Below are 14555 nucleotides of genomic sequence, written 5' to 3'. Positions count from 1 at the left end.
ATAATATACACGAAATTTATTTAAAATAAAAATGGCAGAAAAAATATTCGATAGCTTTCTTCTCCTTGTAAAAACCACAGCTCTGCTCCTCTAATACTGGTTTAGCCTAAATCTTAACACATACTATTTCAGAACCAACTATCGCACTAAATATGACATCCCAGAAGGAATAAAAGGTAAAAACTTTTTCATTTTTCCAAAAGAAAATGTCTTATGATTAATGTGGCAATGTGCATTTAAATGTAACAACAAAAAAAAGTGCATTTAAATGGTCAAATTGACACTGGCTGAGTTTCCGAGTCTCGTATATTTTTTGTCTACACTGGTGAAAGACAATATTTAAAAGATTTCCGTGTCAAAAATTACCACTTAAACAATGAAATGAAAATACTCCTAAAATTTTCGAGTCACAATTCTCAATAGCTTAATTCATCCAAATCTCAAATTTAATGCATTCAATACTATACCACACAATATTAGCTTATATCTTAAGGTTACAATTCTGAAAACCCCATACTCATTAGTAATTCCATTGCGGTATTTTTTAACTAAAACTCGTACAACCAATACAAAAGATAGTATATACTTAAGTAATTTTGGCACATCACTCATTTCCGTTCCAAATTTCTGTTTTACTCCAACCCATATTCTGTGGCAATTACATGAATTCGTAGATAACATGATTTTGAAACATTTTTAATGTTTAGTGGTTGAACCTCACCTAAGACCAAATAGCGAACTACCACCTGCTCTTAGTAAAATGCATTTATTCTAAAATGCAATTGATAAAAACATATTTGGTGTCTTGACTCTTGAGCCATATTCTGATTAGAAAACAAAACACCTAAACAGTTAACAAAAAACAATTTTGAAACAAAACAGAAAAACATAAGATCAAACAATTGGGATCCGTCTATTTCTTTAAAAAGTGATTTAAGTGCATAACCCAAACATTAATGACCTGAATCTGAACAACCCAATCACCCTCACCACCACCTAAGCAACAAGCCTTGTGGACAGAAATTTGCAATGATGTAGGGAAAACCCTCTCGCTTAAACTGCTAAAACTAAAGCAGGAAAGCAGCCAAGGAACCCTTTATTGAATTGATTTGCGCCTACGCACCTTAAAAAGAGTGCGCCACAAAGAATACCCTCTCTCGTGGAATACCACGCCACCCCTCACTAAAGAGAGAAGCGCTCGGCCTAAGGCGCACTAAAAAGCAAAAAAGTTAACAAAAACATGAAAAATCCAAAGGCAATCAATACTAAAGAAATCCAAGGAGTCCAACCAACCAGTAAGGAAATTATATTCCAACTGAATGAAAGGATACCAATAACAGACAGAGACTGAAACAAAGAAAACTAATATTCTGCAACTACTTAAATGTTGCATAGAATCAATAGGCACAGGATCTACACAACAAGCAGAAAGTTTCTTGGGAAAAGAAAGGCATCCTAACACACCAAACAAACAATTCCCAATAACAATTGCTGTTAGCCAAGATGATAGCAAAACTGATAGCGAACAATACCACAAAGCACGTAGAGTTATGGCCTATTTTGTGGAATGTATATTGCTGCTATCACAATTCACGTGTACATTATTAACACTAACACATCATCTGAGCATACAGAAACATGTACTGTAAAAATAACCATCAAACTAAACCATATCGATTTCAGTAAAATTAAATATCCAACAAAACCACATCCACTTCAATAAAGAGAAATTCAACATTGGCTACTATGCCTTGTGGAAGGCTGAGAGATATTGTCTTACAATTTAACAAAATTAATATACCATAACTGAAATTGATTCCATCTCAAAAACCTAACAACCGAAAATGTCAAATCATTGACAAAGAAAAGTCTGGTTAACAAACCATTCAATCTCCCTTCTTCCTAAATGAGCAACCTTCGGTTAACCTCGCCCGTCCCCCTGTTGGTTGGCACAAAACAGTCTGGCAGTTTCCGCACACCACAACAGTTTGAGAGTGGCTAAACACAGTTGTTCTGCATTCAAATTAAAAATTACCCAACCAAATTCACATCACTGATTAAAAAATCATCATAATTATAATCAAATTTTTATAAGAAGGAAATCTACTTACATGTTGAAGCATCCCTGGCACTTAACATCCTGCAACAAATAATCAAAACTTAAGAAAAGCTTCAAATAGGATTTTTATTATAAAAAAAATTGATATCAATAGTAGTGCACTGATATGATTTTCTATTTCAAATAATAAGATTTCATACCATGAAGAAAGAGTTTGGTGACTGAACAAGACGCTTGAGTTTGTGCTTTCTCTTCTCCAACTCAGCTGGAGGATTCAGCAAATCAATATCATTCTGAAGAACCTACACTCCCACAAAAAAAAAAACCGAATTTCATTCAGAAAACCTTAGTCACATAAATGATATCCCATCGTTCAATCTTCTAAACTATAGTAACAGAGAACGGTCGTCTCAAAAACTAAAATTGATATAAAAAAAAACTACGATACTTCTCTCTATCGTATTTTTGGTCATTTATAGGTGGAAAATTGCACACAGGACTAGAAGCATAGAAATAGTGAGTGAAAGATTGGAGAAACAATTTCAGATCTAATACGAGAATTAAGAGAGAGGGAGAGAGAGAGAGAGAGAGAGAGAGAGAGAGAGATGAAAGCCACCATTGTGAGAAAGAAGCGCTGAAAACCTCAAAAAAAGGCCCAACCCTAAGTTTTGCAACAGCAGCACAAAGCGGCGAGGAAGGAGATGAAGACGAGAATTAGTAGGTTTATAAAGCTCTTGTCACAAAAAAAAAGGGGAGGGGGGGTTTAGTAAATTTGTTATCTGGGCCGGCCCAGAGCAGACGACGAGGTTTGGTGGTCTTTTGGGCCAATAAATAGATTTCAACAAAAAATATATAAAGTTACATTGTTTTCATTCTTCAAAAAATGTTTATAATAAAAAATTATTCCAATTTTATAAACTTTGATCATCGTCTTGAATACAAGTTCTTTTAAAAGTTACATTACTTATTTTAATCTTATGCATTAAGTATCTCATTTTTTTTATCGTTTATTCCATTTAAAATAAATATTAATTATTTTTTAAACTTAATTTAATTAAAAATTTATATCCTAATATATTGCATCAAATTGAAGATTTTAAACTATTTCTAACTTGAAAAATGAAGCTACCAGTCTCTCTACTATCTCAATAGATATTTTCCCACGCTTTCTTTATAAATAGCCAAAAAATTCCTTTCTCTTACATCTGAAATTGGTAGAGGTGTTTGCATTGAGTCAATCGAGTATGAACATTTAAATTTATTTTGAGCTGTCTAAAATATTAGCATCAAAACTAAATTTGAAATAAGGATAGAGAAAAAGATCGTAGGAATTATCTTGAATTTGATTACTTTGACGTTGAACGTATGCAGTATTATATTCTCATTATTTATAAAATCACATTTTACTACTTTAGGAGACTCACAAATTGGATTCCATATACTAATAAATAGAGTTTGGCACTCTAGTGATTGTTTAACAATTCTCCTTAGTTTCAATAGAGTTATGTTTGTCTAGTAGGTCTAACACAGTTAAACATGATATACAAGTTTTTGTAAATCCTCTTATACTGTCTTTAATTCTTACATACTAAAAAAAAGTTATGATTTTATAACAGGTTAAAATAAGAAATTTTTCATCTTAAAAATTTTATTCCACCCCTTGCATCCCAAATTGTGGGAGAATAATTGAAGTAAACAATCAAATGGGATATAGTTGGGTCCATCCCCTTCCATTTTGATCTATTCGTATTCTTACAAAATAACCAATGAAACATTAAATATTAATTGGCATTAGTAAAGTAAACTATATGACATGTAGACTTAACAAGGAATTTTAACCGGTGATAGAGAAGATAACTATATCAAAATTACAGTCCAACCCACATTTGGTGGTAATTGCAAGAAATCACAGGCAATGGAATTTAGAAATATTTTATAATTTACATTTCTTTATAATTTATATTGGTTTGTTATAACAAATATACACAAGGAGCTTGGCTTTTGATAATCGCTTAACAAATATTCACGTGTTGTCTTAACCAAAAGCACCTAAACAATTATCAAATACAGACAGTTCAAATTTACAACCATAGCTTACAAGTTTAGAACAACACAATAACCATAAATCAAACTACAGTACCAGGTTTCTGTTTCTTCTAAAACATAACCATTCACCCTCACCATCTCAACTACACTTAAGCCCTCTTGGTTAGAAATTTAGAGCAACTGTGTAATGATGTAGGGAAAATCCCTTGTTTATAAACTGCTAAAACTAAAGCATGAATATGGCCAAGGAAGGAAGAGCCCGGCCTTAGGAGCCTTAAAAAGCAAATCCACTATGGTTACAAAAGCAAGAGAAAACCAATGAAATCATTATTGAAGGAGTCCAAGGAGTTAACCCAACCAATGCTCAAAACTACTCAGGAAATTTCATTCAAACAGAATGAAAAGACACAAAAATAAACTGTCACTGAAACAAAGAAAACTAATACTCAGTAACTGCATGCGTTTAATAATAGGCACATAGGATCTACATAACAAGCAGAAAATTTTCTATCAAAAACCAACACATCCCTAATACACCACAGTTCCCAATTACAATTGCTGCCTGCCAAGACTATGACTAAAAGATTGCAGACACAGAACAGAATTAAGAAGAATGTAGAATGACAACATATTTTGTGGAATGCATTCACACATACATCAACAACAACAAAAGTAGCCCATATCCACTCCAGTGAAGAAAATTGTTGCAAAAATAAATATCCATTATCCAACAAAACCACATCATCATCTTCACTAAAGAGAAACTCAAGATTGGGAGATACAGTCTCACAATTTAACAAAATTTTATATGTCATAACTAAAATTGATTTCATAACTAAAATTGATTCCATATCAAAAACCTAACAACCAAAACTCTTCAATCATGGACAAAGAAAAAGTCTGGTTACTACTATACTACACCATTCAATCTCCCTTCTTCCTAAAAGAGCACCCTTCGGTTAACCTCGCCCGTCCACCCGTTGGTTGGCACAACACAGTCTGGCAGTTACCACATACTACAACTGTCTGGGAGTGGCTAAACACAGTTGTTCTGCATCCAAATTAAAAAAAAAGGCACATAACCAAATTAACGTCACTTACATAAATTATCATTATAATCACATTAAAACAAATAAAAAGAAAGATCCTACTTACATGTTGAAGCAGCCCTGGCACTTGACATCCTACAACAAATAATTAAAACATACGAAATGCTTCAAATAAGAACTTCTATTTCAAATAATAACAATTAGAAGAACGTTTTTATACCATGAAGAACGAATTTGGTGATTGAACAAGACGCTTAAGCTTGTGCTTTCTCTTCTCCAATTCAGCAGGAGGATTCAGCAAATCAATATCGTTTTGAAGCACCTATTTCACACACAAAGCAGAAAAACGATTTTCATTCAGAAAACCATAGGCATGTAAATGGTACTCCATTGATAAATCTTATAAACTATAGTAACACTATAGTAACAGAGAACAATGATCTAAAAATATAAAAATTAAAAAAGAAGATTGAAGAAACGATTTCAGATCTAATGCGAGAAATAAAACTCACCATTGTGACAAAAAGCCGCTGAAAACCTCAGTAAAAAGGCTTAAGCGTAGCTTTTGCAGCAGCACAAGGAAAGAGTTGAGTGGAAGAATGAGCAAGATTATAAATATAAACCTGTTATTATCTGGGCCGGCCCAAGTGGGCCTAATCACGTTTTTTTTCTTCTTTTGACCAAAAAGTGAATTTCAACAAAAAAAAAACAATTAAAACTAAACAAAGTAAAAGAAAAACAATCTCATTATTATTTCATTGTTAAATAAAGAAACATATTTCTAATAAAAAAATATTTTAATTAATTTTCTTAATTCGAAAAACAATAAAGTTAAATCTTTAGGATGGATCTGGCTCTCTTATTTTAAAGGATAAAATAAAATATACAGTTTCAGTTTAATTGATTCTGTTTTTTTTTTTTTTTGAGGGACCGGTATTACTTGTTTTAGAGAAGCCAGATCCTGTCAATTTTAAGGTAACTTTTGACTTCTTTATTATTTTCAACACTTGTTATATTTTTTTTTATTAAACTTTAAAGAACCAACTAGTAACTTGTGCAATGTTAGGGATTCCCGAAGGCTACCATTCATATTTAGAAAATTAGGAATTGAATAACGAAGATTAAGGAAAAAATGATCCTTTAATAAAATATTAAATTAAAAATATAAATATAAAATTTGTTATAAGATTATCAAGTTTAAATGGTCTCTCTAAGCGGTGACTAATCAGGATTTCATATTTAAAGATTAATTAGGACTCAAATCTTAAACCACTTGATTGAACAATACAAGTCACTATCACTTATCTCGATTATTATTAATTATATAATTTGCATAATGTTTTGTGATTGTAATATACATGTATAATACACAACAATGAAATAATAACATTATTTTAATGCTAATTGTTGGAAATAAATTTGTATGTTCATGATTCACATCATAATCAATTCTAATTTTAATAATAAAATATTATTTTATTTTTATTGTCATATTTCTCTATTTGATTAAATAATTTTGATAATGTTCATGATTAAAATTAAATACTCATTATCATAATGGAGATTATGATAACGAGAAATAAATTCTTTTTTAACTTTAATTTAAATTATTTTTTATCATAAAATTATTATAAATAAGACATCAATAATTCAAATAAATTAATATAAGTGTAATAATATTTATTAGATAAATATTAATAAATCTCATTTATTAATTTATATATATAGATAAATCACATCTGTTATCTGTTTTAATATAATTTAGATGTAAACTAGATTATTTTTTATGCTGATGTTTGTGTTTTAAACACCATTTTTCCTTCAACGAGTGATAACAACTCAAAAAAAAATGTGATGGCATTATTTAATACTGTATAATTATAACCCAGTGATGCTATTATATAGGGTGGATGGATGGACTAGCTAGCAGGAGTGACACTATTGTGGAACAACACATGGTAAGCATTTTATCTTCTTACACAGTGATTCCCAGCGAGGCTACACCAAATTTGTTACCTGAGAGTGAGCAAATCAATGCTCCCACTCATTCACTTACCATCTACGTCTACAAGCCAAATTGTCCCAACAAAATTATCCCCATTCCCAACATGGTTGACACAATGAGAGACTCTCTTGCCAAGATCTTAGTTCACTATTACCCACTAACTGGCCGGCTACGCTTGACAAAAGGTTAAAGGTGACTTGTGATGTATGAATAATATTTAATCTTATGAAATGTAGTTTAGAGTGAGTAATTATTTAAAGTTTTTGAAGATTAGTTTTTTCTTCTTTATTTCTTACAATAAGTTTAATGTTATTAGGTCAATTATCCTTCGACACTTATTGGTATGTGACTTCAATTAACTAATCGACATATGAGTATCTAAAAAAAATTGTTATACGTGAGAAACCATGAATAAAAAAGATATTGTCAGTAATTAATAGAGAGAGATAAAATAAAAGTTGGCCAGAGAGTATAAAACGTGTATTTAAAATTTGGAATCTATTAATACCAACAACAACAACAAAAACATTGGAATCTATTTTAATGAGTATCTTTTACTCTTTATGATTGCCTTTTAGGTTTTATTTTTGAGTAATGATGGATTGGGATGGAAATAAGAAAAAAATAGAAAGAGGAAGTAATAAGATAGAAAAATGATAAAGTGTTTGATGTAAGAGTATGGGAAGTGGAGTGTAATGCAAAGGGCGTGCTATTGTTGGAAGCTGAATCCATAAGAGCACTTGATGACTACGGTGACTTTGAACCCAACGACACCATCAAAGACCTTATTCCCAAAGTTGACTACACCGAACCCATTGAGAATTCGCCATTGCTTCTGGTGCAATTAACAAGATTTTCCAGCAGCGGTGGCTTCTGTGTTGGCATTGCCATTTCCAATGTCATTGTTGATGGAATTTCCGATACTCACTTCATCAACTCATGGGCAACGCTGGCTCGAGGAGGCACCTTAGAGGAACACGACATGCCACTTCTGAGCAAAGTGGTTCTAAGTTCGGACACGAAACCATGTTTTGACCACAAAGAATTCAAGCTATTGCCACTTGTGCTAGGTCACGCTGACACCACTGAGGAGGGTAACAAGGAAACAACACTTGCAATGTTGAAACTAACAAGACAAATGGTCGACAAGCTGAAGAAGAAAGCCAATGAGGGCAACGAAGGTCGAGCTTATAGTATATACGAGACCATTTCAGCTCATATATGGCGATGTGTCGGTCAGTATTACAAAAACTAAACAAAAGTAATTTATTAGTGTTTATTAGTACTTTTGAATTAAAAGTAATTTTGGAAGGAATTCAAACTGCCATATAAACACAGGCTAACTCCTCGGTAACCAACTCCAATTAATTAACTGCGTCAACCTACTTATATCTATAAATAAAGAGTATTATCATTGAGTCATTAATTGGAGCATCTCTGACCCAAAAATTCAATTTGAATTCATAATATTTTTTGCGGATATCTTATTCAAATATTGCTTCTCTAGTTCTTTGGATCCATGCTCAAACAGGAATTAGTGTCTCCCACTACAGAACCTGATCTGTTTCTTCGATCAGCCTTAACTTCAACATCCCTTGCTAGGATCTTTCAAGTCCTGCATTCTTGGAATTCTACTGTAATCATGATCATTTCCTTCTTTTACATTTTATTTGGAAAATGGCAAAAGAAAAGGTGGTGTTGTGTACTTTGTGTCCATTCTTGACTATCTGACAATGAAGATTCCTGAACTGATTGGGAAGGATTAATGCAAGCAAAGATCTAAAGGTGAAGAGAATAACACCGAGGCATTTATATATAGCTGCCTATCAGGGGGAGATAGGAGCTGAACACCGTGATTAAAGGGACTATTGTTAAGGTGATATATCATTCCTCATATTTACAATTCCTTGATCATCAAAACCTTCACAAGGAGTGAGATGTTGCTTCTGATTTCAATGTGGTGGTTTACCAAAATTTTGTTGTATTTTCTCTCTGTGTCTGTGTAGAACCAAGATGCTAGTATTTTTTTATAGAGAAATATTAATTATTAGTTTATTAATTTTATTAATAACAAGATGAAATTTGTGATTTTTTTTTAATCATCCACTCAATCTTATATTTCCATGATAGTATGTAAATATTCTAATTCTAATATGATGCTTTTACTAGCTTAATTGATTTATCGTAGAGTTGTCTCGACGATAAACTTTTAGATAATACTTTTATATATAATTAATGATATTGTTTTTATTGACAATTTGATCCCTACCCATACTGAAGTACAGTCATCGGGGATATCTTAATAAGCAAATTATTAATCCAAATTACTACCTCCTTTAATACTCTTTTGAAAAATCTACTTGTCTCTTTTCATAAGACTATTTATCTTATATTAATTTATTTTTTTTACCAAAATATCTATAATTACTGTGTAACCTTTTGTATTTAATAAACAATAAATATTATAGATTAATAAAAAAAATTATTCTTTTTCTTACAAAGATTAGAAAGATGTTAGCAGTGATTCCCTTAAGTTTGAGATTAAGGGAAGTCTCCAAGAGTAATAAAGGAAATAACAAATTTAAGTTTGAATATTCTATATTTTATTTAATGTTTCTTGATATTTAAAGGTCTATCAAATATGTATAATAACCGCAATCTCACCGCAATAACCGCTACAATAACCATCACAATAATAACAGATTGTCTAAATATTCTACATTTTATTTAGTGTTTCTTGATATTTAAAGACCTATCAAATATGTATAATAACCGCAATTCAACCGCAATAATCGCTACAATAACCACCACAATAACTTATTCTAGAATGATAACTACTCCTATGACAGATTTTCATGATAGAACATCTTCTTCCTAACAAAAGATGACTGGAACAATTAATTAATTAGGTAATAGATAATTAAATGGTAAGAGATAAATTAATGACAAGAATCTTAAAGAGTGATTTTGAAAAAATAGCACAAATTCTTAAAAAGTTTATAATGCTACTTACTGTATTAACTAATTTTCATAATTGATATAATTAATTCAAAAAGCCTTGTATCGAAGCTTTTAACTTCCAACCCCAAAATTCCCATAGAAGAGATTTGAATTCTCTAAAGTAATTAATTGATTTCTTTAAAAGGATAAAGTAAATATTCTGGTTGATGAAAAAAGAAACTGTCAATGTCATGTATTCATGCATAAGAAATATTCATTTATTTTTACACTGAAATATTCAGCAGTCTCCACAAACACCCTGCTCCAGACAAACAAAAGAGGGAATGGGAAGTCAAACAGATAGAAAAACCAATTGTTAGAGAATATGATTAGCAATCGGAGCCATTACATGTTACAAAATCGGATCCTAACTGTGTTTTTTAGCATACAACAAAATCTGCTCATGGATATGAAGCTTCATACATATTAGTTTAATGAAGCAGCATCCAGGACAAGCCAATTTCGTCCTCCAAGAATTGAGGTGATGTTATTTAACAATGACTGTAAACAATTGTCATAAAATCAATTAGGGACTTTATTCTTGTCATTAATATCTCAATGCAGAAACCATTCCTGTAGTTGCCAATGGTCAGCCATGTCAATTAGAGTAATTATCAAACGAAGCAGCAAAGTTCTTCAATCCAAATCCAAGCCCTTCTTCATATTCTCATAGACCAAATAAGTGATACTAGCAGATGGAACAACTTTTAGCAGGTTAGGAAATAGTCCTTTGTAGAATCCCCTAAACCCTTCATGTTTAAAAGTTATCCTGAATACATCAGCCATCCCCATATAAGCACGTTGAGCCTGCATTCTAAAATCAACAACCATGTCACTCTCTAATTTCTATAGAAATGAAATTAAGTTGTTAGATGTTAAGCTACAACTTAGACATTACACAGCCAAAAGCTTACCTTGTTCTAACAACCTGCAATGGGTAAACACAGGTTGCTCCAAGGGCACCTGATACCGTCCCACATCCTAATTGTACAAGAGGACCAGGTTCTACAGAAAACCTCAGAATTTCAACACACAACTATAGCACATCTGGTACAGAACATGACAAACAAATAAGTCCATTACCTTCATCAAGAAGAATATATTTCTTGGACATGTCTTTCAACGTTTCATATGCAGCTAGGTCTATGCCAGCATATGGGACAATCCCCAGAATAGAAGGAATCAAGCCCTTATAAAATGCGCGGGGTCCTTCCTTAACCCATATATCTTTTGAGAGAGTTCCAAGACTGGGAAGTCTTCCACCTTCACAAGCATAAGTTTGTATTCTAGTTTTAACAAGATCCAGAGGATATATTGCAGTCTGAGCTACAGCACCAGCCATACCACCCGCTAGAAGCCGCCCCATAGTACCAACATCAGCCTTTGCTCCTTCTCCTTTAGCATTCCCTATGAATGCCTTTAGCATCTCATAGGTGTAAAATCTAATAGCACTCTCTGGGGCCACCTTAAGAACATTTAAGCCATTGCCTCGAAAAAAACCTAAGCAACCACCTTCTTTCCATATATCTTTTATTGCAGGCATTACATGAGCTCGTGTTGTTTGGACTTGCAACACAACCTTTAATCGATCAAGGGGTGCGGTTGTTGTACGTGATGCAGCACCTGCTACTCCTCCAGCAATCAGATAGCTACTTGCATGGATGTGCTTGCTAATGCCTGCAGGAATAACAGTTTGTTCCCCAATATCAATCAAGCATACCCGCTCCAAGTAATGGTAAATATTTTCAATGGTTGCCTCATGAGGATACAGCAGCAGAAAATCCCTCCATTCTCCAAATGTTATAACCCCATTATGATCCTTGTCTACACGCTCAACAAATCGGGCAAGTTCCTCATCATCAATCTGAATCCCTACAAAAGAGAAACTAGTGTGGCTTATAGAATGAAATAACCACCAAAGTACATCACAATATCAAGAATTACCTAACTACACAGACAAGAATACACTAAATAAATTACACAATGACTTTTAGCTCTGACATTTGCAATCAGTATAGAAATAAAACTGTTTATAATGTACAATTTGGCAATCAGACAGACACTAGCTATTCTTGGGATTTATGATTTCCAAGCATGGAAAAAATTTACTTCTATCAAAAACCTCCCAAAAGGCATAAAGTCTTTAAATTTGGTTTGGGGCCTAACTTAACCTCAAAAGCTAACTCATTAGATAACATTATCCCCCACTTATACATACTATTTTGGTCATATCATTAGTGTGAGATCTCCACACCCTCTCCTCACACCGAGAATTATCGGGCGCGGAATTTGCAAGGCTGGACATCTATTGAGGGTGGAATAACAGTTGACCTAGTATGCCCAACAAACAACCACTACAATAGACTATGAAATTATCTTAGTTTTTGGGTTTAAGCGTAACTCAACTTCCAAAATCTGCTAATCTAGCTCATGAGGAGGGTTCTCCTCTACTTATATACCATCACTAGGCAATGTGAAATTTCCAACATCCCCTCAAGCTGAATTTTCGGCCGTCCAATAACTATCCATTATCCAATAACTGATGGCTTAATGTGCGTAACAACAATCACTACTAGGATAAGCTTTAATATCATTTTAAAATTTGGGTTTTTGTCATAACTGAACCTCAAACTAATTCATATAGTGAGAATTAACCCTACATATATACTATTTTAGTCATCATGTTACTAGTAAACAACGTGAGATTTCTATCACATAGAGATAAAAGGGTTAATACTGTGAATTTGTCAATTAACGAGTAAGTCACTCGTAAGAATCTTCCTATTAATTCCTGTTTAACATATTCCCATAAGTTTCACAATGAAACTAATCAAAATAAACTATAAGCTCTCATGTCATAAAAAGCGTATTTAATAAATAAATCCTTGTCATTATTCAAGAGGTTACTCATAAACGTTGACTTAAGCGGTTACTAAAAAGAGTCAAAATTATTTTAATAAACAAGCAAACCAGTGAAACGCGGGTCGTTGCTTGAACAGACGCAAAACGACAAGCCAAAAAATCAAGCCATAGCGTTAGCATTCAGCGAGTGTTCACCTGCTCTAACAAGCGCGTGCGAGAGCTCCTCGGGCGAAATACACCCACTGTGCTCAACATCAATCGCCTGAAAAATCCGATACAGCTCGAGCTCCTTATCATCCATGTACCTCTTGAACTCCTCGTAGTCCACGCGCCCGTCTTTGTTTGCATCGCACGCGCCGAACAGGTCCTGCGCGTAGTTGCAGCACTCCGAGTCCGAGGGCATTCGCAGCGCCGAGAGCCCGCTCTCGATCGCGGAGCAGTCCAAGAATCCGCAATTCTCCGCGTCGAAGAAGGCGAAGAGAGCGCGAATCCGCGTTTCCCTCTCTTCCGCGCTTTCTCCCGACGCTAGCAGCGCGTGATCCAGCGTCGTTGCCGGGTGGTCCTCGCTCTTCCTCCGGTTCGACCCCATGCGGTTACGCTACGTGGAGTGGTGGATCGGATTCGGAAAGGGGACAAGGAATGTGGTGGAAAAAGGAATAAGTGCGAGCATCAAATTGGGAAAAGAAAAAAAAAAGGAATGGAAGTGGTGGCGATTATTTTTTGGGGAAGGAATATTCTGACTTCTGAGAGAAAGACGCGAGGGTGGTGGTGGTGGCGGCGGCGATGAGGGGTGTTATGGTTATGGTTATGGTTATGGCCGGCGGGGATGAGGGGTCACCGGCGGCCACGCGAGAGTGGTCATTGGGAAGCAGCTTTTTGGATTGTGGCAAGTGGTGATTGGCTGAGACTTGAGATGAAAAACAGAAAATAGAATAGTAAGAAGAATAAAGGGGGGAAAAAAGAAGAAGGAATGTGATGGACTGGTGGCTGGAGTGTATCGGACACCGCAATCTGCAGCTAAAAAGTTTTAAGTTTAAACTTTTAACTGAATAGAGGGAATGGTCACTGGTCACCCTTTAAGTCAACCTATATAAATTCAATTAAAAAAAACCTTATCATATCGTTGGTATTTATTGATATGTTAATTTTTTTATATAAATTTAAAGTGTCATTAATATGTACCGACTATTCTTAAAATTTTGTGAAATTACATTAACTTTTCTTACTTTTATCTGCTATTACATTAATTTTCTTAATTATTTTTTTAAAAAAAAACATACACAAACCTTATATATTAAATTAATATTCTTTGTTTATGTTTTTCATTCACGCAAATAAAAGATTTAACGGGTGACTTATATTTAAAAAATAAAATTATTTATTAATTATGTTACATCATAATCATAAAATAAATCAACGAAACAATTAACTAAATAATTTTATTAAAGTTAATTATCACGTTATTATTATTATTATTATTATTATTATTATTATTATTATTATTATTATTATTATTATTATTATTATTATTATT

General features: G+C 33.3%; 4 protein-coding genes across 5 annotated transcripts; 1 reads left to right on the top strand and 3 right to left on the bottom strand.

Annotated features, from left to right (window-relative positions):
• Window positions 1-1646: 1646 nt before the first annotated feature.
• LOC114383125 (40S ribosomal protein S27-2) lies at window positions 1647-2795 on the bottom strand. The gene is made up of 4 exons (XM_028342728.1): window positions 2676-2795; window positions 2260-2361; window positions 2112-2140; window positions 1647-2013 (listed from the first exon to the last, which is right to left on the bottom strand). The coding sequence occupies exons 1-4, from the start codon at window positions 2676-2678 to the stop codon at window positions 1887-1889; spliced, it is 261 nt and encodes an 86-aa protein (XP_028198529.1). The 5' UTR covers window positions 2679-2795; the 3' UTR covers window positions 1647-1886.
• A 1963-nt stretch (window positions 2796-4758) lies between these two features.
• On the bottom strand, window positions 4759-5748 carry LOC114383119 (40S ribosomal protein S27-2). The gene is made up of 4 exons (XM_028342716.1): window positions 5667-5748; window positions 5375-5476; window positions 5261-5289; window positions 4759-5156 (listed from the first exon to the last, which is right to left on the bottom strand). The coding sequence occupies exons 1-4, from the start codon at window positions 5667-5669 to the stop codon at window positions 5030-5032; spliced, it is 261 nt and encodes an 86-aa protein (XP_028198517.1). The 5' UTR covers window positions 5670-5748; the 3' UTR covers window positions 4759-5029.
• A 1316-nt stretch (window positions 5749-7064) lies between these two features.
• LOC114369859 (spermidine hydroxycinnamoyl transferase-like) lies at window positions 7065-8414 on the top strand. Its single transcript, XM_028327130.1, has 2 exons — window positions 7065-7344; window positions 7846-8414. The coding sequence occupies exons 1-2, from the start codon at window positions 7065-7067 to the stop codon at window positions 8412-8414; spliced, it is 849 nt and encodes a 282-aa protein (XP_028182931.1).
• Window positions 8415-10444: 2030 nt separating this feature from the next.
• On the bottom strand, window positions 10445-14080 carry LOC114383103 (calcium-binding mitochondrial carrier protein SCaMC-3-like). 2 transcript variants are annotated; one of them, XM_028342698.1, is made up of 4 exons: window positions 13217-14078; window positions 11243-12031; window positions 11074-11164; window positions 10445-10973 (listed from the first exon to the last, which is right to left on the bottom strand). In XM_028342698.1, the coding sequence occupies exons 1-4, from the start codon at window positions 13608-13610 to the stop codon at window positions 10796-10798; spliced, it is 1452 nt and encodes a 483-aa protein (XP_028198499.1). In that variant the 5' UTR covers window positions 13611-14078; the 3' UTR covers window positions 10445-10795. The 2 variants fall into 2 exon arrangements, with proteins under 2 accessions (XP_028198499.1, XP_028198506.1); XM_028342705.1 differs by having other exon boundaries at window positions 10791-10966; window positions 13217-14080.
• Window positions 14081-14555: the final 475 nt, after the last annotated feature.

The sequence above is a fragment of the Glycine soja genome, chromosome 2 (assembly GCF_004193775.1).
Source record: "Glycine soja cultivar W05 chromosome 2, ASM419377v2, whole genome shotgun sequence".
NCBI classification, from domain to species: domain Eukaryota; kingdom Viridiplantae; phylum Streptophyta; class Magnoliopsida; order Fabales; family Fabaceae; genus Glycine; species Glycine soja.
This window is presented reverse-complemented; position numbering and strand designations above follow the sequence as displayed.